This window comes from Talpa europaea, assembly GCF_964194135.1.
Source record: "Talpa europaea genome assembly, chromosome: 14".
Classification (NCBI taxonomy): Eukaryota; Metazoa; Chordata; class Mammalia; order Eulipotyphla; family Talpidae; genus Talpa; species Talpa europaea.
The window spans coordinates 11,610,349-11,623,412 of NC_140082.1; the positions used below are offsets into that span (position 1 = coordinate 11,610,349).

The 13,064-nt window shown below is 48.8% G+C and overlaps 1 protein-coding gene across 2 annotated transcripts in view; it reads left to right on the forward strand.

The window, feature by feature from the left end:
• BICDL1 (BICD family like cargo adaptor 1) overlaps positions 1-13,064 on the forward strand; it is a gene marked incomplete at both ends in the record, with an annotated part of 65,090 nt that overhangs the window by 39,290 nt on the left and 12,736 nt on the right. For both annotated transcript variants that reach the window (XM_084253332.1, XM_084253333.1), the window contains 2 exons: positions 5,945-6,061; positions 8,670-8,816. In XM_084253332.1, coding sequence (XP_084109458.1) covers positions 5,945-6,061; positions 8,670-8,816 — 264 coding nt within the window. The remainder of the gene's footprint in view (positions 1-5,944; positions 6,062-8,669; positions 8,817-13,064) is intronic.

The following is a 13,064-nucleotide window of genomic DNA, read 5'->3' on the forward strand; positions in this document are numbered from 1 at the left end:
ATATACTAACATACCTACTTGATAGAATATTATGCAGTCATTTAAAGTATACGATTAAGGGGCCTCCCTGGTGGCGCAAAGGGTTAAGCAACGCACTGTGAAGCAATCCACAGCCTCTGCAGCACAAGTTCGATCCCTGGCCAGCCAGGGAGCAACCCACATGATGAGGCAGATCTCTCCTGACTTGCCCACTGCTCCCCTCAGCAGTGTATTTCAGTCAGTCTGCCTCTTCTGTTCCCCATTGTGTCTCTGGTGGATCCTCTCACCCTCCTACCCCCACATCTCTGTACCCCAGAGATACAATGCCAAGTGAAAAAAAGAAAAATCTCTGTGAATAATATAATCATAATTAATTGTGTACACACAGAGAAAGATCTGGCCAGGAAACAAAATACTGACAAATACTGTCAGCAAAATACTGACAGTATTGTAAAGGCAGACCCACATTCTGCAGTAGGGTTATTATAGTTTCCAACCACAGCAAAATACAAGTGGTTTTAAATAAGTCATTTTTTATCCTAAATTAGAATCAATTTAATATAATTGCTCTAATGTCACTTTCATTTTCACAGGTATTTTTGAGGGGGCAGAGGGAAATAGAGTGGGAACGCTGTGTTGAGACTGAGTACGAGCATAGAAGCTGTAGGTGGGGTGGGAATTCCAGCCCCAGCATTTACCAGCACCGGTGTGACCTTGGGAAAATGGCTTACCCTCCTCATACTCACCTGTAAACGGGGAGTCAGATAATCTGCTTTGTGGTGTTCTAACAATCAAATGAGAACAACAGGATTAAGCATGCACTGGATGCTTGATAGAGGAGCCACTGCTGAAGGCATTACCAGCCTCACAGCCACTGCAGGGAGTGCAGGCAGGTGCCCACTGCCCATCCTGCCCTGCAGGAGAAAGGAGGAGACTGTTTTTCTTCAAGTAAAACTCAGTAAACCAGGCAAAGCAAATAGTAGATCTTTTCCACTGTAATTTCTAAGTTAATTGGTTCATTTTTTCCCCTTTTGACAAATTAGTTAAATGGATGCTCATGTGTAACTAATGTAATTTCCCTTCCATTTAGCAAGAAGATATATATTTAGTAGTTCTGCTTCGATCAGCTCTGGTTTGGGGAGGTGTTATATTATTAATCATGTCAGGAAAAAAAGTCAGCATGGAACAGTTCTGCTCAGTGAAGAGAAAATAACCCGTCCTAGATGGTGCTCTGACCAAGTCAGGCGTATTGAGGAGGGGAGGAACACACTATCAGGTTGTTTGCCAACTTGAGGACTAATTAAGTAATAAAAACCCAAGCACTCAGATTATAAAAGAAGTTCATTTCAAGCCTCCTTGGTGGCCTAGGGGTTAAGTCTCAGCACTGTCACCATGATAGCCTGAGTTCAAGCCCCGGCCAGGGAGATACCCACATGGCACAGCAGACCTCTCCTGTCTTGCCCACTGCTCCCCTTAGCAGTGTATTTCAGTAGATCGGCCTGTTCTGATCCCCGCTCTGTCTCTGGTGAATCCTCTTACCCCCTGCATCTCTGGCCTACACCCCAGTTCTTCTACACACACACACACACACACACACACAGAGTAAGGTACCTTTAAATATTGACATGGAAAGATGTTTAAATGTATTCCTTTTTTTTTTTAAAGATTTATTTATTTATTTATTTATTTATTTATTTATTTATACAAGCACTGGGTGCAGTCAGAAGCATGGGAGGGTGAGAGAATTCACCAGAGCCAGAGTGGGGAACAGAACAGGCAGACTTGACGAAATACACTGCTGAGGGGAGCAGCAGGCGCGGCCAGAGAGGTCTGTCATGCCATGTGGGACCCTCACTGGTGGCCAGGGATCCAGCCGGCACTGCAGAGGCTGCGGGCAGCTTCACAGCCCAGCACTCAACCGCTGCGCCACCAGGGGAGGCCCTAACTGTATTCTTTTTAAAGGCAAATGTCTGGTAATGCTTTCGAGGTAGAGAAGAATAGAAACTTTCCAAAAGCCCTTACCAGAGCCTCACTGATGTGGATGGAGACTGGAGAGTGGCACTGAGGACCAGTGAAGATCTGCAGCTTGCACTTTGGTCCTTCACTTTTCTTTTCTTTTTTTTTTTTTTTTTTTTTGACTCTGAACATGTTACGGTTTTTATAGAAAAGAATTTAAGGCTTTAAAAAGAAAAGAGCAAATCCCGAACTTAAATTATACCATCTTTTTTTTATATTCCCCTGTGCTTTCAGGTATCGTTTTTTGTCACAATTTCCCCACAACCGTTACTGGCGGCTTAATCAGGCGTGGTCGCCAAGCCCATCATTTTGAGACATAAACTGTAAGTCCCATGCCTGCCGTTTTCTACTATTAGGATGAATTGTCTTAAATCATCCCAAAACCCACACCCTGTAAGAGTCACAGGCCCATAACTGCTGCCCCACACCTTGAAGAAATAGGAATGTTTGCGTCTCCAAGAGATTGGTGGCTTGTGGGCAGTCGCTGGCTCTCCAGTAGCAGTAAAGGTCACCTGTAGAATAACACCGAAGGCATGGGTGCCAAATATTTCTGCCTTTCCTCTGAATTTTTTTGGGCTCGATCCATCCCCTTGGTGATGTCAGCCAAGTCCCTTAATGGGGTGTTCTCAGCACAGACCCCAGAAGCTGGCCACGCGTATAGCAGCACCCTGACCATACACATGCTCTCAGACCCTGCTTTAAAACAACCGATCCATGAATCTTTTATTATTTCCCACAGTTGTCTTGAATTGTTGGCAGTGTCATATTTCTTTCCTCCCTTTATTTCTCTAAACTGCAGTGATTGAACACAGTCCCTGAATCAGAGAGAAATGGGCATTCTCACCCTTTCGTGTGTTGATAAGTAAAAGAGGAGTGAATCTGTGAATTTGGGGAACTGAGCCTCGGAGAGGTTACATGACACATGTAACTTGTGGTCATATAACTCGTTAGCACAGGAGCTGCAATCCTGATCTCCTACCTCTAGTGTTTTCCTCCATCATTCCATCCCTTCTGTCAGGCTGAGTGTGTCCCTTCTCAGAGACCTCGTTATCCTGGTGCACTCTCCTGATTGAGGAGCATCATTTCGAATCTGAAATGTAGAGATAAGACTGGCTTTGTCGAGGTCCTGATACTTCGATTGGAACACGTTTAGAACATCAGAGTTTTACAAAGAAATCATTGTTTATGTGCAGAAATAACCAGTTCATTCTGTTCATCGGTCCAAAGACCTGAGCTAGATTTCATTTGTTTGTTTTTTTTAAAGATTTATTTATTTATGCATACAAGAACCGGGGTGCAGGCCAGAGGTACAGGGGGGTGAAATGATTCACCAGAGACAGAGTGGGGAACAGAACAGGCGGATCTTCTGAAATACACTGCAGAGGGGAGCAGCAGGTGAGACAGGAGAGGTCTGCTGTGCCATGTGGGTTGCTCTCCGGCTGGGGATCGAATCTGTGCTGCAGTGGCTGCCGTTAGCTTTATAGTGCTGACGCTTAACCTCTTGTGCCACCAGGGAGGCCCCAGATTTCATTTCTGAAAGAAGGAGAAAATAATTTACCCTGAGAGGTGTGCTAGCTCTTGTCAAAAGAAGGGTTGTTCATCTGGTTGCTTCATCTCTGGTATCACCAGTGCAGGCAAGGGGTTGGCTGCCCTTCTGGAGCACAGAGCCAGGAGGTGGAAGACCAGGCAGTGCCTCTCCATCTCAGACTCTGCGAGTCAGTGATTCCTGCAGCTTTGGGCCCTAGGAGATTCAAATGAGAGATGTAGATCACATCCAGGAGGCAGAGTTTTAAAAAAGACATTCTAGCTCAGTGGTTAGCAGCTCAGACTCTGGAGTCAGGCTTCCTGGTAGAAAGAGACAGTTTTAATTTGAGGGAAGATCACTGAGAGATGAGTCTGCAGGAGCAGGTAGGCTGGCTGGCAGCCCTCTCCACTTCTCTCTGACTTTGTGGCTCATGATTCGTGTCAAAGTGGAGAAGGTGGAAGTAAGGTCAGCTACCTGAGCTACCCAGTACTTTCCTTGGAAATTCAAACATATTTGAAACTATGATAATCAATTTGATTCCATACAGGCAGTCACACTGCAGCATTTATAAGAGGGAGTTTTCTTTATGGATCCTAAATTCCATTTGAAGAAATTTCAAGTCTCAAATCACTTAATATTACAAAAGAAGAAAAGAAAGTCTTCCTAAATGAGACCCATGTAAAGTTTGATTTTTTTTTAAAGATTTATTTATTTTTATACAAGAACCGGGGTACAGGCTAGATGCGTGGGAGGGTGAGAGGATTCACCGGCGACAACAGAACAGGCAGACTGAAGAAATACACTGCTGAGGGGAGCAGCGGGCAAGACAGGAGAGTTCTGCCACGCATGTGGGACCCTTGCTGGCTGGCCGGGATCAAACCTGCGCTGCAGAGGCTGCGGACAGCTTCACTGTTTGGTGCTCAACCGCCTGCGCCACCAGGGAGGCCCTAAAGTTTGGTTTTAATAGTGTTGGAAATAAAAGTTATTCTCAAGAAAATAAGAAAAGTCAGTACCGCAATTTGAGGGTAAGACACCCCTGAATTTACCATTCTGGTATCATCCCTTACTGGGTGTTGGGCAATTTCCCTCACTTTCCTGAGCTCATTTCCTCATTAGTAAGTTGAGGGCCATAGGCCCTGCTTTGCTCGTGACAACTGAAATAATGCGCTTAGGGCATTTAGTGCCATCCTGGGCACATAGTAAGCACATAGTAAACACTTAAGATATTTTCAAGTGAAAGTGACTAACATTTTGTTTCTAAGCAATTAAGAAGTCTAAAATAGGCTGGCGATGTCTGAAATTAATCACTAGAATAAGGAGGAAAAAGAAATGGTGGGGGTTTTTTTGTAATTGTTATTTTAACATAGAATTCTAGATAAAGATTCTTGTGTGGCTCTTTAAGTCTAGAGGAGCATTTGTTGAATCTGTGGGACAAAAAAAAAAAAGGACAGTTGATTACATGGCACTTGACGAAGAAGAACTGTTGAACACGTAACCATTACCGTGAGAGCCTCGGTGAACAGCTAGCCTGCCATTTCATAGTTAGTGCCCTCCCACCTCCTCTGAAACCTTCCTAACCACTTAAGCACAGTGATCCCTCCGAGAACCCATAAAGTTTACTGACCCCAGTTGGCCTCAGAAAAGCACTGAGGCCCTGGAGGAACCTGCCAGGGTTCTTCTAAGTGGATTGTGTGGGCCTTTGGGAGCAGGGCTGGAGCACCCTGTCACCCAAGGAGGGGTCTTCCAGAATCCTCTTCCCCAGAGTCAAGAGAAGCTGAGGACACAGGAATGGAATTTGGCTTTTGCCTTGTTTCAGCATTAGGAAATAAATGGGTTAATGTAGGAAATAATCACCTCATTGGACCCCTCCCCCCGCCCCCCCCCAAGAATTAAGAGAATTAAAATTATAAAATTCCCTTGCTGAATGAATGGGAAAAATCTTAACAGAGAATTTCAGAGTGCCCACTATGGGTGGCAGTGAGAGAGGCAGACGGATGGGCTGCTGGGTGGGCCCCGCTGAGGACATGGGTGGGAGAAATAAAGGAATTTCTGTAGTCGAAAGCTTAGCTGTCTTTTCTTTCATGTAAAATGTTAAGTAAGACTTTCTCCCGATTTAGTGCGTCTGCCAAGCGTGTGCCGTGTAACTACAGTGACACATAACATGAAGGGCTTTCTCTTTCCTAGGGTCCTTTCATCCAAGTGACCAACGACCTGGACAGCTGTTCGTGGTGGAGATGGGTGGGGGCTTGTCTTGGGGTGCCAGGGAGCTCACGTGGGCAGTAGGAAACCACCGTCTCATCCACTACTTCTGGTCATGTGGGAAGTTGCCAAGAGGTGCATGAGAAATAAAAGGCAGAAATTTAAACAGACTTGTGCTGCACAGCCTCTGACTTAGCTCTGAAGCTCCCTCTCCTCTGCTTGCAGGCGTCAGAAGTGGAGAGACAGCTCTCCATGCAAGTCCACGCCCTCAGAGAAGACTTTCGGGAGAAAAACTCTTCAACCAACCAGCACATCATCAGACTGGAAAGCCTTCAGGCTGAGGTGAGCCTCCTGGGGAACAGCCTACCTGTCTTTTTGATAAGGAGCCTCTGGCTGGGAAACAAAAATCTGCTCTATCTGAAATCTCTGAAGACACCTATCTGGGAAACTAAGTGGAGCGCACAGGGTAGGCGGTTATCTGGAAAACCGGGGTTACTCAGAGTTACTGCTGAGTGTGTGGAAACCAGGAATGACCTAATTATGCTGTGTTGATCCTTTCCAGCCCTAAATAGAAGATGGGAAAAGGAATTACCCTTTCTCCCTCCCGTTTAAGTCCAGTTCAGCCCTCCTTATGGGGCCTGTTATCCTTACCTGTAAAGGGTTATCCTCACCTGTAAGTGGGCCATGTGAGGATTTGATGAGTTGGCACGCGGAAGCGGCTTGGCCCGGAGCTTGGGACATAGTCGTGTTATTGAAAGCATGTCGAGGCACCAAGGGGGCCGGGGGGAAAGAGCACTCAGAGAACATTGCTCTGGCAGTCCAGGCCTGGCGGGGAGGAGAGGGGTCATCTCACCGGACCTCACAGGGGCACTCCTGGGGGAGGTGTCCATCTGTCTGCTTCTGTGGCCCCCTTAGTCAAGAGCCTGAGCTGCAGCCCTTCAGCTCAGTCACGCACGAGGAGGACAGCCTGGGGCCAGGCTGAATGCGTGCCCACCCTGTGGTTAAGGAATTGGCCACAGGGTCAGGTCTGAGAAGCCCAGGTGGCCACTCCGGGCTTCAGAGATGGCCTGAGGATACTCTTCCTAAAACCTGTCCCTATCTTCTCTTCTCTCCTGCCTCTCATTTCCTCCTCCTCCCCTCCCTTGGGATTCCTTCTGGCATTGAGCAGCAGGTTCTTGAAGTAAGTAGTCTGTGCTGGTGGGGTTGGCATGCCTGTGTGTGACCCCGTGTGCATGCCAGTCACCTCTGCCAAGCTGACTCTGTGGAGCTGCCTGCCTGCCTTCCCCTTCCCTGTGCCTCGACCCTTGGGTACAGGATCATTTCTAGGAGCGTTTACCAGTTCTGGTGTTAAGTTTCTGCGTGGGGTGCCAGTTCCTTGCTTTACCCCATAACACTGTTACACTTAAAAGCCAAGCTATGATATTATTCACTTCCAGTAATTTATTTTATTATTCTCTTAAGTTTTTCTAAGGGTCAGGGTTGTGTATCAAAACACTGTTCCCTTCTTACTTCACTGAGTGGAACTTGGGAAACAAAGATTATCCATGGGAAGGAAAATGTAACATCAGTGGGTATTTAAATTAAAATCAACTAGAGTGAGAATTCCCTTTCCCTGCTGGTGTCGCGTCAGTGCAGGGAATAGTGGGTGCATTCACACAAGGGGCTGCTGCTTCTGACCCCTTTGCCAGGGCACTCTTGAGAGACAGTACTTCTTTGTTCGGTCAGATACCTGATCTCTCTGGACAAAGATCAAATTCTTCATTTCCCCAGGCCAGCGTCCTGTCTGATGGATTGGTGGGAAGATCTGCCCCTAGGAACACAATTTTAGCGCAGAGATTGAAAACAGCCCAAAAAGCAGAGGGGAAGATAGATTTCAGTGGACCTGGGACAGGTTAGACTTCCACTTCAAGATCCCCTCTGGAAAAATTCTGCGATTCTCTCTTAATGGATTGTTATCCACACCAGATGAGAGAATCTGGAGAACATCCTGGTCATAGCAGGTGAATATTTTACAAGCAAGAAGCTGGCTGAGAGATTGGTCCAGCAGGGATCTGATAGATGGAGGAAACAAGGGGACCTGCCGGGTTCCAAAGGCCCCCAAAGCCACTGGCAGTTGGGAATGTTGGGGGGAGGCTTCCTGTAGCCCTGAGCTGTGCGGTGTTCTTGGGGTGAAGCATCTGTGCCCTTGGGGAGTGCTGGTGTGGCGTGTCACCCTACAAACCTTGAAGCTAAATGTTTGGCATTTCTCCTCTTTTTTTCTCACTGCCACTGAAGACACTAGACAGACCTTCCTAAAAGGCTTATACTTTCGATACTCACTGTACAAATATACCAGCCCTTTTAATAAAAGGAGAGGAATTACTTCCATTCACAAATTACTTGCTCAGTCAAAAAGATACTCTGTGTATAGTCAGCTGGTCACTGGTGTCCCTGTCCTTCCTGGGACCGCGGCTGATGCAGGTGCTGCTGGGCTTTCTGCACCCTGCTAGCTCCCCGTTACCTCAGGGCGCTGCATCTGAACTGTGGCCTCAGAGCCAGGCCCGCCCCCATGAATACCCAGGGCTGTGCTGGGTGTTTTGTGCTCACGTCCAGAGAAGGCAGAATGGCATGTTGGCTGTTGGGTTAGCTTTCCAAGAAGTGAGGGGTTGAGGCAAAATCATGGGCAGGCCAGGTGGGGCCCCTTCTCTGTCTTATCTGTGGAATTTCCAGAACACTAACCTTCCCTTCCTCTGTCTGGCATCCCACATTCCGCCTTCCCTGAAGCTCAACTCCCACCCTTTCCCACACAGTTTCTAGAGGGGAGAGGTTTTCTCTTCAGCTTAGGAGTTCACAGCTGCTGTTTCAGAGATGGGCGCCCCGGGCCCCAGGACGGAGACCCGCACCCCTGGATCTGGAGGCCAGTCCCTGCCCTCCTGCTCATCAGGCCCATAACAACACCACCCCCTTTCAGATCAAGATGCTGTCGGATCAGAAACGGGAGCTGGAGCATCGCCTCAGCGCCACCTTGGAGGAGAACGACCTGCTCCAGGGCACCGTGGAGGAGCTCCAGGACCGGGTGCTGATCCTGGAGAGGCAGGGCCATGACAAAGACCTCCAGGTACCACAGGGAAGCTGAGCATGGAACCAGGGCCAGATAAAGGCAGCGTTCCAAAAAGGGGAGATTGGGGAGGGGGTGTGGTGGTGGGGGAGGAGGGGCTGCCGCTAGGGTGAGGAGTGAGTGAGCGGTTGGCTGGCCTTCACCTCAGGCATGCGCTTGCTTGGTGGGCCTGGTGTTGCTACCCACTGCGCATCCTTGCAGTTTGTTCTGAGCCGCTGGGCCTTGGAGCAGTTTCAGAGAGTTCTTTCTGGACCATTAGCATGGTTGGAACACAGGGAGTGTCGTTCCTGCCCCCTGGGGTTTGTGAAATCTGCTAGAGGTTTGGGGAGTGGGGAGCCTGTGACTTTCTGTGCTCAGCTCACCGTGCTGTCTGCTCTGCCTTCCGGGCTGCTCATCCAATTGGCTGGCGCTGAGCAGAAGCCAAGACACTGCCCTCTGGACGCAGCACGACTTATGTGCTGCTTCTGCCAGTTGCTGGAAAAGGAGCAGGCTGACCCTAATTAGCCTCTTTTTCTTCTGAAAGGAATTGCTTTGTGGCTATGTTTGTCCTTATTTGGGAACTGCCACCAGACCTCAGCTGAATCCTCAAGCTCATTCTTGACAAGCAGCAACCTCCTAAACAAAAAGATAATCTCTCCCAGCCTTCCCCAAACAGAGGATAGCATCTGCTACCAAGAAAACTGCCAGGCTGGCCTGCAGGACCCGGGGCTAGGACCACGGTGCTGCCCTTGGGGGCATGCCAAGCAGTGGGCTGTTGGCAACAGTGTCATCCATTTGGAGGTAGTCAGCAGAGTATAGTTGAGCACCAGAGTGTCCCTGCCCAAAGACCAGGACGTGGAAGACCCCCCTGGGCTCATTGGTCACTGTCCAGGAAAATCCAGGGCTGTGAGATAAGGGTACGATGTCTTAGGCCAAGATCCCTAAGGTCAGCTAAGCTGTCACGTGAATGATTAGCCTCTTTGAGAGCAAATGAGCAGTCTTTCCCCCTCCACGTCTTCTGTACCTTTGACTGAGAAGTTTGAATGTATGAGACCTTGTAAATGTTGACTAGAAAATGGTGCTCACTGTGGTTCTCAAGATAGAAATGAGTTTGCTCACACTTTAAGGTTGATGGTAATAGCAGTGAACACTGCCATGCTTCTTCACAAGGAGCTGTGCTTTTGCATACATTCTACAGCTGAGACAGAGAGAAAGAATGAACTGTTGTCCAATGTGGTAGTGAGCCACTGGGAGGATCGAGACCAGGGCCTCCCACCTGCCCTGTGCTCAGGCAACCGCTAGCCCCCCTGGCCTCTGCAGGTCAGCGCTCCACCCGCCTCATTCCCCATTGAGCATGCTCCTGAGGGCTGCCGAGGCAGAGCGTGAAAAGAAAGAAAAGAAACGTGAAAAAATGTTTCCTGCCTAAAAGAAACTTGCAGTCTCATATAGATTCACAAATGAAAAGTCCTCATTTCAAATCAAGGTCTGGGATCCTGGAGGTGGGGGACAGGCTGGACCAGGTGGGCCCAGGACCCGTCTGGCACAGTGGGCTCATGATCTCTGGCAGCCCCAGCTCCCACCCCATCCACATCCTCTCTGTCTGCACCTCCCCCCCCCCAACACCCCCCCCACCCCGTCTCCACCCGCCGCCGGACTTCTTCAAGAATGAGTGTCGCTCTCCCCAGCGCCTACGAGGTCAGCCGTTCCCACTAGGCTTGGAAAATCTGCATTTATGGGCAGAATCCTCATCTTCCCAACTCTCTAATTCTTTCCCTCAGCTCAGGTGAAGCTCCCCTTCAGTTGCTGCTCCTAGCCAGCATCCTCCAGAAAGCCCTCTCTGGAGCTAATACAGAAATTAAAATTCCAGCTTACTCAGGTAGTCATTGAATGGTCCCGAGTCAGACTTGTAGCATGTGAACGTAGCGGCCTTGCAGTATATATCCTGTGATTTTAATCCTTTTCCTCGGGCAAGTGATAGGGGAAGGCCTGCAGCAACCCAGGTTGCCCACTTTGATCCAGTTCACTATATAGTTGGGGTTCCACTGTCAAACCCAGATGTCCACACTACTGTTCAAGTCCAACTCTGATTTCTTTTCCAGGCAGAATAGGGATGAAAGTGATTTTTATTGGCAGCAGCCTTCCCGCCCGCCTGTGACTATACCTCTTCACACACCTTCTCCCTTTGCAAAGCAGCAGAGGCAGCTTCTCCCCAGGCTGCCTGCCCCTGACCATGCAGGCCTCTCTTTACCAAACCCATCCACTTCAGGGGCATCTCTTTGCGCCCACTTTTGTCTGCAAGCGTCCTTTTCTTCCCTCCCTTTTTATAATAAACCTGCCCTTTTGGATATTATAAAAAATGTTATTCATTGTTGAGTAGCCCTTAAACTTTAAAACATCTGGCATTTTACTAAACTCTTGATACTCAGTAAAGGATTTTGTCCCTCCCAGGGCTGCTTCGCTGCCCTATTTCGTACCCAGCTGGGCATCTGACAGGAGGGGCCATTGCGTCAGCAGAGAGTACAGGCGCACTAACTGTGGGACCACCCAGGCAGATGCAACCTGGAGTCTGGTCCAGGCCCTGAGGCTGAATCATGCTCGTAGGCAAATCGCCCCCTGCAGTCTTCTGTTTCCCTCAAACGTCAGGTGGGGAGAGGGCCTCGACTTCTGTTGTGAGCTTGAACTTTGTATTTACACAAACACAAGGCAGCCAGTGTCTTCCTTGTTCATACCTACAAATACATCCTGTGTCATCTCTGTGTGTAAAGGATGATAGTTCTTATTTTAGAAGGTTTTTATATTTCAGAAACTTCCCTGCTTTAGGTTGGGTTTTCTTTGTGCCTGTGCAGCAGGCATTGAGCAGAGAGGGCAGCGCGTCCTGGTCTCCTGTTTCCTGGCTGTTAGAATTAATTAAGCACCTTCCAGTGTAAATGAGTAATTGAACTAATTTTGTCCAGTGCATCAGAACTCATCCTTGTCTGTGCTGAACGTCTCCTGCTGAGATATATGTGGAATTGTCTAGGAAATAATTGTAAAGTGTTTTGCCAAATTAATATACTGCTTGTAATTGTGCCAAATGCTTGTTAGGAATGTCCTATCTGTCTTTTCCCCAAAACCTTAATTTCCTCTCTGAGTTTCCTCAACACCTGTGAGGCAGGTGTCTCTGATCTAAGGGTCATCTAAGGGAGCTATGTACTTTCGCCAGTTAGTTTTTCTTTCTCTGAGCAGCCAGGCTCCAGAGTCTTCCTACCTAGGCTGCATGTAGACTGCAGTTGCCTTTTGCTTCTTGCCAGACGCTCTCTGCCACCAGCCAGCAGAGTGAGGCTCCCAGGGCATCTCGCAGGTTGGCTAGGGCTCCGCTGGGCAGCTGGCTCCCCTCACAAGAACCACAGAGCTCTGAGTCGCTGCCCACTGCCCCACAGCCTGCTTCTCCGCAGGAGCCACAGCCTCACTGGCCAAGAGTCTGGAGAAAACGGTGCCAGTGTCTGCTCTGTTTTTAAAAAACAGGGGTGACCCAGGAATGCTATTTTATGGAAGGATGATCTAGTTAAATTTCAATCCCAGGGAACTTGTCCCTCACTCCCCACAAAACAGTCATGGGGACAAGGGGGCTGTCCTAAATACAAGAGCAGGAAGCAGTGCTCATATGCAGGGCAGGTGTGCGCATGTGCCTCGTGGTCAGCAAACTGAGGGAGATTCTGGGGCTGGGACCTGCTGGGAAGAGGAGTGGTGAGGAGGCCGCTAGTCAGGCGCCCAGTAGCCCTGCAGCTGAGGCTCAGCAGTGGCACCTTCCTACCCTGTTGAACTCCCCAGGGAAGTAGCCATGGGGAATGCAGAGTGGTGAAGTGGTGGCAGCCAGAGAGGAAGGAGCCCCGGCCCATAAGTCGTGATACCTGCATCACCCGCCTCTCCACCATCTGCTCGGAATCTCAGATGCGGCCTCACCCAAGCACTGGGCCTTATCTGTAAACCCAGGAGGTAGAACACAGACGGGGAAGAGACTGCCTTCCCTGTGGGTTTTGGGAACTCTTGGTATTAGCACCCAGATGTTATTCCAAAATCCACTCCCAGCTCCTTTCTAAATGACCCTTTTCCCCTTAATTTTTTCATTAAAATAATCATGTAGTAAAAGATCTAAAATAGACAGCCCACTGAATCCTGACAAATATATACACCTGTGTAACCACCACCCAGCTCAAGACAGAGACTGTGATCAGCATCCCATAGGCCTCCCTCTTACCCCTTCTTGTCAATACCCTGCTGTTACCTAGA